Source organism: Esox lucius, chromosome 1 (assembly GCF_011004845.1).
Source record: "Esox lucius isolate fEsoLuc1 chromosome 1, fEsoLuc1.pri, whole genome shotgun sequence".
In the NCBI taxonomy this organism is placed as follows: Eukaryota; Metazoa; Chordata; class Actinopteri; order Esociformes; family Esocidae; genus Esox; species Esox lucius.
The window spans coordinates 32,822,967-32,839,181 of NC_047569.1; the positions used below are offsets into that span (position 1 = coordinate 32,822,967).

The following is a 16,215-nucleotide window of genomic DNA, read 5'->3' on the forward strand; positions in this document are numbered from 1 at the left end:
AGTGGGCTATAGATCAAAGCCCAATAGATTATAACAGAATATTAAGCAGCCCCTGATAATCTCTCAACTCTCTGTTCCTTCCTTGACACTGACCAAAATAAAGGGACACTGACTCCCATTGCAACATATTATTTCTGCTGCCTACTACCACCACAATCGGAGAAACTAAAATATTATCTGTCTTTAAAGCACATGCTGTCTTTAAAGCTGATATTAACAAAGCAACTCTATCAATAAATGTTACTACTTGTGAAGCCACTTGAGTGGAAAAGTAACTTTGTGGTGTATTTAAGTTTGGACAGTGACACATTACTTAGTAATAAAAACCGACAAAGAATGTTTGACTGAAAATATGACAAGAAAGTTATTGGTCCAGTTGGGCAATTGACGAGATCTGCTTGCCCCACACAGGTTATCCCTGGCCCGGGCCAGCAGGCCGTCATCAATGTCAGACCCTGGTAATACATAAAACCACACAGCTTACTCCTCTTTACTTTCCTTGGAGGGGAAAGTAAACCGTTGGCTGTATTCAAAATAGACCGAAGTCACATCTTTGCTGACAGAGGAACTGATTATGTCTGAAAAGGGCTATATGTACAATCAGCCCACCTACACTAAGGCTAAATGTGCACTGCATTTGTAGGATCGATAAGCCATTTAAATGTTGACCTATGGGTCATGTCATTTCCTGCAACATGTCCTTTATTATTCACAACATGTCCAAATGTGTTAAGCTTACATTCAAATCCATTGGCCTTCATTATAAAAGTGAAAAGTCCACACGTTCATTGTAATAATGGTTTATTTCTAATTATCACCATTTTGTAAAGCTAGTACCTATGGTGGTTAACTAAACAGGCCACCAACACCCTGTACATACACCCTGTACAACTGTACATATACAGACACACACAACACACACACACACAGCACTTTAGTGACCCTGTGGAATGTTGTTTTACCAAATTTTCAGAGAACCAGAGAGAAAAGGCAGACACATTTTTAAAAACAAATGCCAGTATACATTGTTCTGTTTTCTTAGCCTTAAATACAAGCACAACGGGTAAACAAGGTTATTCCAGGCCTCTGAGGTGAGGCATATCAATTCCAGGAGGGCTTTTAAGGTCCAGAAAAATCTAACCAAACAATGAAAAAGTACTGACATTGTTCAAATGCCTTTCCAGCAGTATGGATGCAGAATATCAATGAATGGATGTCACAAATGTCAAGATCACATAACATTATTCATTTACAATGAGGGGAGGACAAAAGCACTCACTCAACATCTGGACAAAACATTTATGGAAAACAAAAAAAAGCAATAATGATAAAATAAAAAAACTAGCAAAATACACCTATGAACAAAACAAGTGAGTTCATGATTTGGAGAAAGGACATCCTTCACTTAATGAAGGGAAACTAATTTGGAGACAATTTATAACAATTGGCTGAGTGTTTCTTTAATGTCTGAATCAAGGAATAAATACAAAAAGACAAATTAAGAGTCAATAAATACATATTGATAAATGGCTTACAGCCAAGGACCCTTCCTTTAAAGATTAACCCTTGTCAGAGATAAATAGAATTTAACCCTGCTCACAAAAATCCCAAGCCACAATAAATACAAGACATTTAAAATCCGGTTACTGTTACCAAGCCTAGTGGATGCCACACGGTTCAAGGAGTGAAACACCGTTCATTAAAACGAGGAAAAGAAAAACCAGTAGGCGAAAAAGGCCTTCATTTTGACGGAGCTTTTTAGTTGCCTTGTACTAGGTAAGAACAACTGCTGGTTGAATTGACACAATGTGGGATAAAAAAAAAGGGAAATGAGGAGTCATATTACATGGAAAGTCTGTTGCATTAAAAAGTTCCTTTTTCCAGGAGCAGAACGTCTCTTAGGATGGTTGTTCATTTGGTTCATCATACTGGAAGCCAGAACATACAGGATCGTAGTGTCATAACTTTGGTTTCTTCTTCATATACAGAGCGATGCAAGATGGCTAGTGTGTCGCTACTTCATACCATTTTATGCACAAAGAAACATAAGTAGGCACCGTTATTGAAAACATGAGAAAAAGACTATATAGGGTGGCTACAGAAATATTAAAGAGCGAGAGAGACAGACAGGTCATGGCCAAAGGGTTCCAACCTTAAAAATAAAATACTGTCACTTGTAAATGAGAACATGCAGCTCCCACTCCCCTTGGCCACACAACCTGATCTTAGTCTCTTTTAAAGAGTGAGGACACAAGGAGAGGAATCATTTTTTGAATGGAGAAGTCTTTGAAGATCCTCTGCCTCATTTCTGTATGGGTGGTCAAGTATGGAGAGGCTCGGTTCAGGGGGTCAACCGGAGGGGTCATAGATTACATAGCATCTACATGACCGACTCTTTATCAGAGATGTGGACATCGGCCTTTTCGTTGCCAGCACCCCTGTGCTTCTCGATGAGGGGCGACTGCTCCGGCTCGGCCGGTTCGCCGCCCTCCATCTTCACTTCCTTCAGCTCCACCGCGTCAGGCTCAGAAGAGCGATCCACGTACCACTGTAGCAGCCCGGCTCCAAAGGCGTCACTCTCCACGTTCAGAACAGTGCAGGTACGGTCCCTGGAAACAAAGTGTCAAATCACTGTCAAACCAGAGCAAAACTCAAATAAGGAAGCGGGGCTATCCATAAGGATGCGCCCATCAATACGAATGGCTTTTACAATGGCTTTTACATTGTCTCGACAGGGAGTTCTATCCCTGTCGAGACAACAAAAAAGCCATTGTACCCTAACCGTAATAACCCTAGTTCTAATGCCTAAACCTTTAACCTAATTTCTTACATAAGCTCTAAATGTCTGACCCTAAACCTAACCCCTAAGCCAGAAATGTACTTTGTCCTTGAGTGGACCGGCAAAAGATCCTAAAAAAGGTTTTACACTCCTTGTCCTTATTCAATCAGTTAAACCTAACCCAGACAGACACACAGCTTATGCTAGCTTTATGATGGAGAATCTGTCCCAGCAGAATGCCACAGAAGAGGTACTCACACGAGCCAGTCAACTGCGAGGATGAGTGAAATGTCATTGGTGGGCAGTCCAATAGCCTCCAGGATGATGGCCAGGGTCAGCACCCCGCCGGCTGGGATCCCTGCCGCTCCCACACTGGACGCCGTAGCTGTCACCCTGGCAAAGTGGGAAGGACAGTGAGCCAACCGCAGCACAGCATTTGGTTTGAGGGACACAGAAACTGAATCAAGTCCCCGCACTGAACCAAATCCCACTGAACAGAGACAGAACGTGACTCACAGGATGGTGAAGACATGGATGAAGTTGAGTGGGGTTTTGTTGAGCTGAGCGATGAAGACCGCCGCCACACACTGGAACAGCGCGGCGCCGTCCATGTTCACCGTGGCGCCGATGGGTAGGATGAAACGGCTGATGTGCTTCGACACTCCGTTATTCTCCTCCACGCACTTCATCATCAGGGGCAGAGTGGCCGAGCTGAGAGACGGTGAGAGCGTGAATGTGTTTAAAAGGGATATGGACATTCAACACTTGACATTAAGACGCTCTTAGTTACTTCCCCACAAAACATGAGAAGCCACAAACAGAACCTTCAACTAAAATGAAGTAAACAAGCTAGACAAGCAGACCTGTCGCCCCAAGCAAAGTCTAATGACATTATAGCAGCTACTAGAACTACAGTAGCTCATTTGCAGCCTGCCGATGGACTGGAGAAGTTGATACATTTCTGCAAAGAACGACAGTCCCTCACAAAAGGATATTAATCAGCCCTCCCTTCTAATTTCACATTTTTACCATTCCATGTTTTTGTTTTAATTAGATTTAACTAAAGACCAATTCTTTATTTAACATCTACAAATGTTCTCCCAATTTAAGCTCTGATCATCATTCGTTAGTCAAAATAATCAACGACAAAACTCTTAACCAGGAACGACAGCATCATCAGTTACATCGCTGCCCTTGAGCCTTCACCGTTGCACGTTTTAAAACGTCCACGAGAGACGCGGACGCGGTGGGTGACCAGAGCCGTACCTGGAGCTGGTTCCGAAGGCGGTGGCCAAGGCTGTGAAGATGCCCCACAGGAAGGTGTAGGGGTTCTTGCGGGTGAAGAGGAAGTAGATGCCTGGCAGGACCAACAGGCCGTGGATGGCATGGCCGATGATACAGCAGACAATGTACTTTCCCAGGCTGGCAAACAGCATGCCCACATCCTCCATCTCCACAATCTTCCCTGCCACTAGAAACATAATACCCAGGGGGGCATACCTGGACAGAGAGACGGAGAGATCAGGCCTAGATTCAGATTCAGACCTTAATAGAAGGTTTTGCCTAGCTACTGCGCGCATCCATTTCTTGTTGTTGCTAGCACTTTCTGGTGTTAGGATAGGTGCCTGTAGAAGGACACTGACAGCGACTAATGTGAAAAAGGGGTTTATCAAATAAATGTTATCAGTCACCACACGTAGCCAACCAATACCCCAGCAAGTCTTTAGACAAAGTTGGACACACGTGTGGTGGTAAAATGTCTATGTCAGTGTTTTCCTGGCACAGATGTAGTCCCAACAGCGCTGCCAGGCAAATGGCTCCCTCACCACATGATCCAGGACACAAGCACCATGGTGGCCTCGTTAAAGGAGTTGAAAAACTTGATGAGGATCTCTCCCTCCTCTCCCATCTTCCTCAGGGCCACACCAAACACTATGGCAAACACCACCAGACCCAGGATATTCATGCCATCTTGATCTGTACCGAACGGAACCTAGAAGCACACACACACACCAATGCAGGTCAGAGATGCATGTTATAGGCATTTTTAAAAATGTAAACCACGGTGTAACTTCACCAAAGACACGTGAACTCACCTTCTCAACTGTGATGTTGGGCAACCCATTGGTGCCATTTTTGCTCACAAACTTGTAGCTGGTTGCATACTGCAGGAAGAGAGAACACAGTCATTGGTGGCCCTTCGCACGCGGATGTAAGACATGTTCTGTATAGCCGTGTGAATGAAATGACAAGTTTTGTCTCACTTATGCCTGTTTGTAGTACAAGAGGATACTCACTGACTGAAAGGCAGCAGACACCAAGTTGGAGGGAAATAGGTTTCTGAAGAAAAGAAGACGCATTCAGTACAGCTCAAATCAAAACAGGTAAGATAACAGGAAGTGACCCAGTAATGGCTGAAATAGAAGCGGTCACAAATATCTCATTTACCCCCACACACACCCCATTTGGTTAAGGCAAGAATTTCAGCACAGCTAATCTGGTCAGGTTTGTGCTTAACTCGGTTCTCTAACTTCTAAGCAGACTTTCCAGGATTCATGCTGACTCAGCATCTTTACGTCGCCCTTGGGCTCTGATGCCTCACCAGGGTGTTAACCAAACATTCTCATGGGGGTATAGCTGGGAGAATCATTGTATTAATCCAAAAATGACTGCTGATAGGATTACAGGCCCAAACAACGCCCACACATCTCTGGAGAAGGCAGAGTACTGCTGCTAAAAACAGTCAGTAATACCACCAACAACACCAAAAAAAAAAGCGTGGTCACATGTATCCCTCATCTCTTTCTGACCTAAATATGAGCAGGACAGGATATAATTCATTCTGGGATTAAATGTTACCATTGAGGAGACTGAATTGCCCTTGAAACCAATTTCTAGGAACTGTGACCTTTGGAAGTGGTTAGGGATAGTGGGAAACATGGGGTTCATAACTGTGATATGTTACCAAAAAGGAAGTTGGGCAATATACCATGTTTCCTCTTAATAGTAATATGCAGCGCTCTTTGCACATGAACATTACACAGCTTAGGAATTTGTGTTAAGTGTTTTGGAGGGGTATTTTGGCGGGTAAAAATGAAAAGTATCTGAGTGACCGACAAATTCCCTGCTCTCCACAGGCATGATGGTCCCACAGCAACAGGAAGAAGTGATGCTGATATCATATTTCACCAGTCACAGAGCAGCACAGCCTGTCCAAAACACTGGAGACTACTTCGGTTAACAACCCTCCCACCACCCGCCCATTTCCTTATTTCTACTTCCTGCTATGCCATGTCATGACAACCCAATGCCAACACACCCGTGAAGGAGACATTTCACGCATAAGCACTGGGCGATGAAATACAAAGAAGGAATGATCGAAACCCTACACATGTTGCCATGTCTAGGGTGGAATACACCTGTACTCCTTCAGACACGCACTAGTAGCCTTGTCTATTCCAAAGACCAATGGAAAGATTGATATGAGCCTCTTTTTGCTTCAGCCATTTAGCATTGCTTTAACCCAGGAAATCTCCACATTGTACTTTAGTTGGTCACTGTTGTTTCTTTCCCAGCCCAGTCCTACAAGGATTTGAAATGCTTGCTTCCCTGAAAAGCTGAGCTGTCCAGGAAAACTAAACAATGCTACGGTAAGGTTTAGTTTTGTGTTATTTAAAAAGTTGAAACGTTGCCGTCAGGGCAGCAAACACACCTGCAGTGCACATTCCTACGGTCTTTGGTTAACAAGCAGACAGGCGGTGAAACACACAGAAAACACAGATCGCCTGAAGCCCCGGGGATACACGACCATGTGGCAGCTGAGGATGGGGGGCGGGGTCGGGTTTATGTAACGTCAACGACGTGTCATTTTCATGCGGTCACGTTCACCACTACCTGGTCAAACCGGATCAGCCAATGAAAGGCGAAAACCTTGGCAGCGGCACCCAGAAGTTATTTGCAAACCACTGTGAAAACAATCCTTTCCCGGCCCTCCATTTAGACCAATGAGAGTTCAGGGAGTTCCTGGCTTGATTTGGTTTACAGACATATATAGTACATACTCCGCTGCTTCTCTAGATTTAGCGGTGAGCCAAATGTCAGAGACGAGCTGTGGAGGCACATTGGCACAGCACAGAGGCTGATGCGACACCCTGTTACGCTGGTTATGTGGCCCTGCCCTCTAATCATGAAGCATTTTCAATGTGAGTAGTAAAACTAACTTTTGACTGGTACTGCATATTGCATATATTATATAGGATCCTAATAAAATCCAAACGACAAAACACACCTGTCTGTTAATGTGATCTCATTGTTTTCAAAGTTTGTCTCACATTGTGCATAGTCTCAGGTTAGACCGCTATGGCAAAGGGTCAGGCAGTGAATACACCATTGACCCAAAGGCCTCATTGATGAGGAGGAGTCACTTCCAATACAGTGGCAGACCTTGGCCAGTAAACAGACAGAGGTTACAACACAGCCTGCACCCGGATACCTGTGAATGGAGTATTTACCTGAAACGTGGGAAAGCCAACACTTTCCAGCTGGCTAGAGATACGGAAGGTTAAGTAAAGAAGGATGTGAAGGGAGGGAAAGGGGATAATTGCAGCTGGTTTTGTCCCTGAAGCTGGTTTATGGCACTTAAAACTAGACTTACAGGCCAACGTTTGGGAAGTTATTGACTTATTAACACAGAACTATGCATACAGTTGACACGTGGCAGGTTCTTCGGAATACGGTTTTATGGAATGCGGAAGAATGAGGGAGGGAGAATGAGTGACAATGGGAGGGGGAGAGAGCTTGCATTCGTGATTTAAAGGCCTTTATATTTACTGTGGTAAATATACACTCTCCTTAGCCAACCGCTGCTGCTGTTGCCAAAACTGGACCACGACAGACGTGTTGCTTTAATGAGCCAAGTGTCTCAAAGCTGCCCAATTAACAGGCTTTTTGTCCCTGTGAATTTGTGTTCTCAAGGTTGACAGGGTTTTGTCAGGGATTCCCTGCTGAGAGCCGAGCGTATCCAAGACAGACTAATTTGATTTAAAGATCAAAATGGGAAAAAAGAACCACCCTCTATGAATGACAGTATGAATTAGATTTCACAGAGACCACCCTGCTGCAGATAGTTGTCCAATCCTCAATCAGGTATAGCATCAAATAAAATATAATTGGCTATCAAACTATAAAAATGTTACGCTTTATGACAAGAATGCGCAGAATGAGGAAAGAGCAGTGGGCCAGAGCCCAAGAATGCAGTGTATGAAATCTTATGGTGAATTGCAGAGAGCACATGAATAACAAAGAAGTCTCTGTAGATGGAGTACTGCTTTTTGAAGTCCCCAACTCTTACTGAAAACACAAGGTTCTTTAGTTCTGTTTAAGCCCTGGAGAATAGGCCTTTTCTTCTCCCATTGTTGCATAATGTTACAGGATAAGTGATTGGTGTGAGGTTTAGCTTGTAAAAACTCATACCCATTAGTCAAATTACCAACAACAAACTCAGTCTGTGATTTCCATGCCACCAAAACCACTTGCTTTAACATGCACATGTCAACATATCACACATTCAGCCCAACACGGGAGGTCCCAGATCTTTAATATAGCAGTGGGCATGGCTGTCAGAATGACTTCCCTCACCACACCCATGTGACACAGGTCAGGGGTGCCGGAATTGGACACCCGTATGTCTTTTCTGTGATTACTTTCCATCTGATAGAACATCAGTGTATTTGGTTTACAACACCGGACAGTGGTAAGTAAATTGTACGATATGTAGTTTATGGTTAGTCCTGTCCAGGTAAAACATCAGACAGGTTTGCCTCTTCACATCGCTGTCTAATGACTTATTTTGATAGGTCATGCTCGTTCATGGTTGTTGGCTGGAGAATGACTTCACATAGTGAACCAGCAGAGCCTCCTGGTTAAGCAAGCAGTAGAAGAATCAGAGCCATCCATAACTTGCTATGGAGTTGTAATAACAGGGTAATAACCATCAGTTGGACATCACCAAATTGGGAGAGGGAGAAAATTTAGGTAAAATACGGGTAACAATAAGACAATAGGTAGAACAATATACTGTACCCTCATCCATTCATCTAGCAACAACTATCAAACCGCATTTTGAAATTTGAACTTTCAAAAGATGTCATCTATGAAGTATAAATTGTAATGCCGTTGTATTTCACTGCTGCGATAATAGCTTTACCCATAAGAAAGACTTATTCAAAGTAAGCGTAATCAGGAACGGAATGTTCTAGTATTCGTCATAGGGTTAAGACATATGGCGGAACGGGAAATGTAATACCGTTTTTGGAAATATACGGGGCTGTCCCCTATTAAAAAAAAAGTTTAGCGCCAACCATAAAACTAACCCAGAATAACGCCCCAACCCACAATGTTTTTTTCTACACGTGTCTTTGAGGAAACTCTTACGCTCGCACGCACGTGTTCTGTAGGTTTAGAATACACTAAACGTGATTTACTTTTCTCCGATAGTGGTTGTAAAGATAGGGTTAATCCTTAGAATGCCAAAATGAAAGCTGTCAGACGTGATAGTTTTGTCGTTGAACGCTGGACAATAGCCTAGTCGTCTACACAGCCGATAAGCCGACTGAAACTAGAGATGATGCAACTACTCGCGCGTCTTACACAGCGAATGCGGGATATCATTAGTTATCCTAGTCAGCAACTACTACTTTACATAGCTATTACAGTACCGAATTCTTGATTACTGACCTAGCCTACACATGTACCCATTTTCTACGCGCACGGATGTTGGGGACAAAACGATTTGAAAACGTTTTAACCGGTTCATATAAAAACGTTGAGGAATAGCCGATGAAAGTGGGCTCATTAGTTTGGTTACCAGGGGTCTGCCACGCGTGTGCAGGTTATTTTGTAATTAACAAAGGACCAGGACAAAAGCAGACACGTGAACTGCCGCCACTTCACCGTAACAAATTGTGGCAAGTAGCCACATTTGTTCTAAGGTCAAGCTGTTACACCACACATTGACCTACCTGATTAGGTCCAAAAAGGAGTCCACCACTTCTTTCGACTGAGGCAGATCACCGTCGTCAGACAATATCGGTTTGGAGCCGGTGTTTGATCCGGGGGAAATGATGAAAGCCATGGTCACCCCGATGGCTGACGCAATTAAGGTGGTGACCAAGAAGAAGAGCATGGCCCAGCCGCCCAGCTTGCCTAGGGCTTTGGGGTCAATGCTGGCCGCCCCGGACACCAGACTGCACACAACCAGAGGGATGATAATCATCTTCAGCAGCCGGATGAGCAATTCACCTGGAAAGCCCACGTAAAGGATTTGCGTTCTGTTCAACTCCATTTGGCGCACACCAAGTCCAATAAACACCCCGATGATCACTCCGGTCACTGTGAGAATCACCAGCAAGTTCGCCAGGAATAACCGTTTAAATTTCTCAGATTTAGTCTCATTGTAACACTTCTTGTGGCTTAGTCCGTTGGCTACCGGCTCCGCGAGATGCGCTTCTCCGTTGGATGCTTTCCCCTTTATCTTTTCTGCCATTGTGTGAGCCCCAAACGTACCTTGGTAACTAAAAAATATACCGTTTAAATAAATACCAGACTTCTATGAACACAAGCACAGCCAACGCCGGGTCCGATAGTTATCTGGATTGTGGACTGAAACGTCACGTTTTATAGTCTCGTGGAAAACCTTAGTTGATGACGCGTCCAGTCCGGGCGGAGTCAATGGTTGCGTCACCCATTTCTAATTTAAAAAAAATAAAACAGTGACCCGTTCTAACACTTAAACCACACAAAGTCCAAGGAAATAATAATAATACAATTTACATTTCCTGAATAATTACACAATTATCCAATTCAATATGGACGAGGATTTAGCTAAACGAAATGTGAAAGTAATCAAACATATTTATCCTCAGAATAATTTACGTTTACTTTTTATAGATTAAAACACGTTTATTTTAATCGTGAAGATTACCTCGAGATTATATGACACATTAGGGGTGGATTGCATCAGCGATGTATTGACATTAGGCCTTTAGCCATGCACTCCATATCTCATTGTACTCAACCATATCTTCCTCAAAATGTTTACGTTGACAGCTCTATAGAAAACAGCACCCGTATACTGTTGTCATTGATATTTTATTAGAATTATTTAATAGTCTATGGCCCGGCGGCAGGGTTGCCAGATGTCATTCACTGTAAACACGCTTCATTCGCGGGCTCCACAAAAAATCTGCACGGACGCTATATTTTCTATATAACCCTATTTGTAAATCGACCCGCCCAAGCTCATGCCCGCACACTGTCTTTAAAAATAGACCACTTTTCGGGAAACTACCCCATCTGGCAACACTGCCTGGTGGCCTTTCTTAACTTGTTTTCCACCAGGTTTATTTCGTTTCAAACCCATCGTTTGATTGAATAAAAACCGGTGTACATCCCGGTGTGCCGTTGTGGCAGTATGTTTAAGCGAATGCACGTGGAGTAATAAGGATTCGTTTTTTGCATTTCAAATTAATTGGTTTAATGAAAACCCAAATTAAAACTAGGCTACTTTGAAAATGCATCTTCAGGGCCATTGCACTTTCAACATAGGATAGTGCGGGGAGACTAGCACCCTGGGGTAACTGAGTGAGTTGTAGTAAGATGGACCAGCCGTCTGCCTTGTGCCCCCGGGGATGAATGAGTTAGTGTTTTGTTTAAAAGTAAAATGTTTTGTTGACTGTTATCTTTTTTAAATGCATTTTTATAATTAGAAATTATGTTTTATATACCAAGAATGCATTTCATAAAGGATTAAACATGTTGTGTAACAAACGTATTTGGTTATATGTTGTAACGCTGAAACATTACAACTTTTGGAGGGAGGAACAGTAAAAACGTTTTTGTAGCCAGTATGTTAAGCCCTGATTTGTGTCGTGTCATTCATCATTTTCATCAAAAAATCTATTGATTGGAAGGCCTATAGTTTATTACAATATACATGTTTTCTCCCAGGAGTTTAAGTCAGGTCTGCTGTTCAAGGGTATGTGTTACACCTTGCCTGGAAATGCCATGGTGTGTCAGATGGCATTTCCATAATCATATAACATGTCTGCTACCAGTACAATTAACATGAAACCATGGAGTTAAGTTAATTATTTTTAATGCTACAAGTGTCTAATTCATTAACATTAGCTGCGTCTGGCAAACATGTCATGCCTTTGAATAGAAAATGAAAACAAATTTCTGTCAATATAGTGTTTTGAATTCAATATCAGTTTCAAATAATATATATATATATTTATCAACAAATCTGTTGGTTGGAGTCTTCAACCAGTAACTGAACATTTGCTGGGTTTTATCCCTGAGCCTGCAAGGACAAAAAAATGAAATCTGTCACTGAGCCAGACAGTTAACCCTTAACGCTCCAAGGTCTAAGAATGAGAATGTGTTCTCACCATACTTACCTGGTAAAATGGCTTAAAAATTCCCCCGCAACCTTTTACAATTAGCCCCATGATTGATTGCATTCTGCCACTGCCAATGGCTGTTGGCTGTCACACCAGCTAATCAGTAACATAAGTGAGATCATAAGATTGTAGCGTTCACTATTAGTTACTCTTGTCATACTCCTGTGGATGTAGTGTGTGTATACTGTAGATAAAAACCAGCAAGGACACGTGGGCAATGGTAGACCAGCTGTTACTGGATACGATGGCCAGGGGATTTGTGTTTAGCAGTGTTTGCTTCCTAACACGTACAGAAACGATACAGAATTCTGTTATTGTTGTTGATACATACAGTTTCAACTTATTGATAAACATCTAATGACCAAAGAACTCGGTCAGTTGTCACACCCGTCACCTTAATGCAGTGGTACTGTATGTGCAGCAAGGTTTAGAATATCCCTATGAACTGGCTTTCAGACGGAGCATGGTGCCGAACTGCTATCGTCAAAATGTTATTGTTTCTTCCCTATTTCTCTCACATAGAGTGAGGGAGAGAGTAAAAGTGGCTGTGTGTGTGAGAGAGACATTCAACCCATGATTCCTACACCGCACCTAGTCTTTCACCAGCCATGTTTATGGAACCATTTAAAGAGACTGAATCTCATTGTCTGGGAGAAGGGCGCCTGTCTCTGATAGCAGGCCGTCTCTGTGGTGTGCCAGAATCTTCCAGGTTAGCTTATACTGAGATAACAATCAGAGCCTTCTTTCAATCCACCGTCAAGAGAGCACATTGCTGGGAAAGGTACCCTTTTCACCCGTAGAAGTGCCCATTCAGCCGGGCGAGAGCAGTAGGAAGCTCCCCTCTCCCCTGGCTTCTGTTGTCTCAGGCTGTGTCTCTTTCGCACCCCACCGGGTGAGTGATGTTTGGAAGAATTGCGGAGCCCCTGTGAAATGGTGCATTCCTCTGTGGGACTCCGTGAGTGAGGTGCGTTGGATGGCTGCGGCGCCGTGGGAGTTTTGAGAAGCAGGGGCCCACTGACACACAGGGAGAGAGGACTCACTCGACGCGTATCATAACAGCATATGCATGTTGTGAAGAGGCCTCTGGGTCAACATCGGCCCCTCTGAAGCACACTCACGCATATGTTCCCATTACAAAAAAACGCTTTCCATAAACTTCACTTTCATATATAATATGAAATATTGAATATGATCTTGGTATGTAAATCGGTCTGTTGTCTGTGTGAGTTGTGGTTCTGGTTACCATTGACAGAGATAAAGCCCTTTTATCAATTAGTTATCGTCCACATTCAGATTATTCACAGCCATTCATGAGGTGTTTGATTAGATTTTTGATGTTTTATTCAATGGACAATACAGCATTGAGTAACAGACCTTCAGCAGCTTGAGGGCCATTAACAAATTGCCCCCTCTGAAAGTTTCTATAGAGATCCTTCCTTAACACTTCACTCCATCTGAGAGGGTGTGATTGGTACACTATTTATGTAAATCGCCCAACCAGCTCATCAGAGGACAAAGGCGGTGCTAATATATTAACAACTTGATTTGACCTGTCAGTTCCTCTCAGATCCCTACTAGTTCTTAGGGTACAGTATTTACAGGACCATTTGCGATTGGGCCCGCAAATCCAATGGTCAATTTTAATTTAACAATGTATCTTTGGTGTGGGGGAGACGTAGCCCTATTACTGCCCCATTTTAATCTTCAATTTACTTTTGCTGGGTTTTCAAACTGATGAATCCAACAGTACACCTCATAATACCTGAGAGGAAGATTGTCCTGTGGAAAGCATTGCTGTCAGACAATGTGTTAACCTGTTAATCTGGTAACATGCCGGTAGGAGATCAGTGATCAGTAAGAAACAGACACATAGTCCCTTTCACAGCTTTACAAGAAGACCATGGACAACACAAAGGGCTGGTTTTGCAGACACAGATTAAGCCTAGTCTAGGACTAAAAAAACAAGCTCAATGGAGTTTACTATTGAACTTGATTTTTTTGTCCTAGAGCAGGCTTAATCCATGTCCACAAAACCGGCCCAAAGAGTTTGGCTGTCTTTGTGTCTCTCAAGCATTTCTTCATATCCTTTGTTAGTGTTAAGGTTGAAAATGGGCTTGACACAGTACTCTGTGTTCTCAGGTGGCATGGGAAAACAGGAGAGGGAGAAGAGGGCTTGCCGAGCAGAAACCCAGGATGAGGTGGGTAAGGAACTCAATCCTCTGTTTTCAGTCCTTTAATCTAGCAATCCATGCTTTTCTCTTGTTCAGCTACTACAGTAGACAAGGACACCAGGACAAAGGGGCTTTATTTACTGTGAAACTAGAGGAGGTGTCAGTGTCCCAGCAGGGGCACCATGGGTAAAAAGAAATCAAAATGGTCGAAGGAGGAAAAGAACAAAAAGTGCTGTCAAAAATGTTAACTAGCACACAAGATGATTTGATAAGGATTTGGTAATTATGCTAATCCCATACAGTAGGCTGTAATTGTTTTCTAGATAAGAACCACAACCACAATAACAGAGAATAATATTTTTGGGAGAACTCTTCTCTTTTTTCTGTACTGTAACATTACAGTCACTGTGACAGAGCAAGAGAGAGCATGAATGGGGTGTGTCAATAAGCCTTCATGCCTCAGGCGGCTGAAATGCTGAGTCACTCTTACTAGAATCCTTAAAATGTCTTAAAATGAATAATAATATGAAACAGAATTAGCAATTTACACTATAATTGGCGCAATGTGGATATCAGAATCAGAATTAGAAAGGGTTTATGTGGATATCAGAATCAGAATTAGAAAGGGTTTTATTACATCAACATCAACATACCGTGACACCCTCTTCCGGCTTGGATCCGCAACTTTGCTCCCGCGGTCAAGAACGCACTCCACGCTCCACTACTCCTGAACGCACCCCAGTCAAAGCTCTACAAATGGGATCTATCTGTCCTTCTATGTCTCCAATGGCCGCCAGTTTCTTTTTTGTGGGTAAAAAGGACCGCGGCTTAAGACCATGTATCGATTACCAGTCACTGAACGATATCATGGTGAAAAACAGCTACCCTCTTCCTCTCATCGCCGCGGCTTTGGAACAAGTTGGGAGGGTTCAAATCTATACCAAACTCGATCTCCGCAGTGCGTATAACCTGATCCGGATTCGCGAGGGAGACGATTGGAAAACACAGTTTATCACACCCCGGGGGCACTTTGAATATGAATATGCATCACTCTTTGTAAGAGAGGTGATGTTGAGCTCCCACTTGAAGTCCTGAGCAATGGTCGTCCCCAGAAAGCTAAAGAACTCCACAGAGTTGACTGGGGAGCCACCCGCGGCGGTGGGGGGTAGGAAATGGAGAGATCTCCCACCTGTAGGCGGACTCGTCTCCATCAGAATTCAGTCAAATGAAGGTGGTGTTGATCTGCAAACTTCTGGAGCTTGACAGAGTGTGGTGAATGTAGGTGTAGCTGTTGATGTACATGGAGAAGAGTAAGGGGGGACAGGACACAGCCTTGAGGGGAGCCGGTGCTGATGGTCAGGGGTCAGACAGGTGCTTCCCCACCCTCACGTGCTGTTTCATGTTGGACAGGAAAGACTGTGAACCACCTGCATCTGGACTCGCGCACTCCCAGTTGAAATAGCTTGTCATATAGCTAAGCAGGAATTATGGTGTTGAATGCGTTACTGAAGTCCACAAACAGGATTCTGGCGTAGGTTCCAGGGGAGTAAAGATGCTGGAGGATGAAGTGAAGAGCCATGTTGACCAGGTCGTCCACAGACCTGTTGGCTCCGTGCGCAAAATGCAGTGGATCTGGCAGAGGGTCTGGGATGGCCTTGAGGTGGGACAGTACAAGGCGCTCAAATTACCTCATATCCACAGAGGAAAGGGCGACGGGTCTATGGTCGTTATGTCCTGTGAACCTTGGCTTCTTGGGGACTGGGATTAGGAGAGAGGAATTGAAACAGGCCGGGATGCAGCATGT

At 43.5% G+C, this 16,215-nt stretch overlaps 1 protein-coding gene across 1 annotated transcript; it reads right to left on the reverse strand.

Annotated features, from left to right (window-relative positions):
• Positions 1–784: 784 nt before the first annotated feature.
• slc1a5 (solute carrier family 1 member 5) lies at positions 785–10,437 on the reverse strand. The gene is made up of 8 exons (XM_010872872.5): positions 9,799–10,437; positions 5,077–5,119; positions 4,876–4,944; positions 4,606–4,772; positions 4,046–4,279; positions 3,296–3,490; positions 3,038–3,172; positions 785–2,609 (listed from the first exon to the last, which is right to left on the reverse strand). The coding sequence occupies exons 1-8, from the start codon at positions 10,320–10,322 to the stop codon at positions 2,381–2,383; spliced, it is 1,596 nt and encodes a 531-aa protein (XP_010871174.1). The 5' UTR covers positions 10,323–10,437; the 3' UTR covers positions 785–2,380.
• Between the last annotated feature and the right edge of the window lie 5,778 nt (positions 10,438–16,215).

Coding starts and splice junctions, on each gene's coding strand:
- slc1a5 (XM_010872872.5), bottom strand. CDS start 10,322: ATGGCAGAAAAGATAAAGGGGAAAGCATCCAACGGAGAAGCGCATCTC. Junction 4,773..4,875: donor CCAACATCACAGTTGAGAAG/GTGAGTTCACGT, acceptor GTGTGCTTCTAG/GTTCCGTTCGGTACAGATCA. Junction 3,173..3,295: donor ATCCATGTCTTCACCATCCT/GTGAGTCACGTT, acceptor CCACTTTGCCAG/GGTGACAGCTACGGCGTCCA.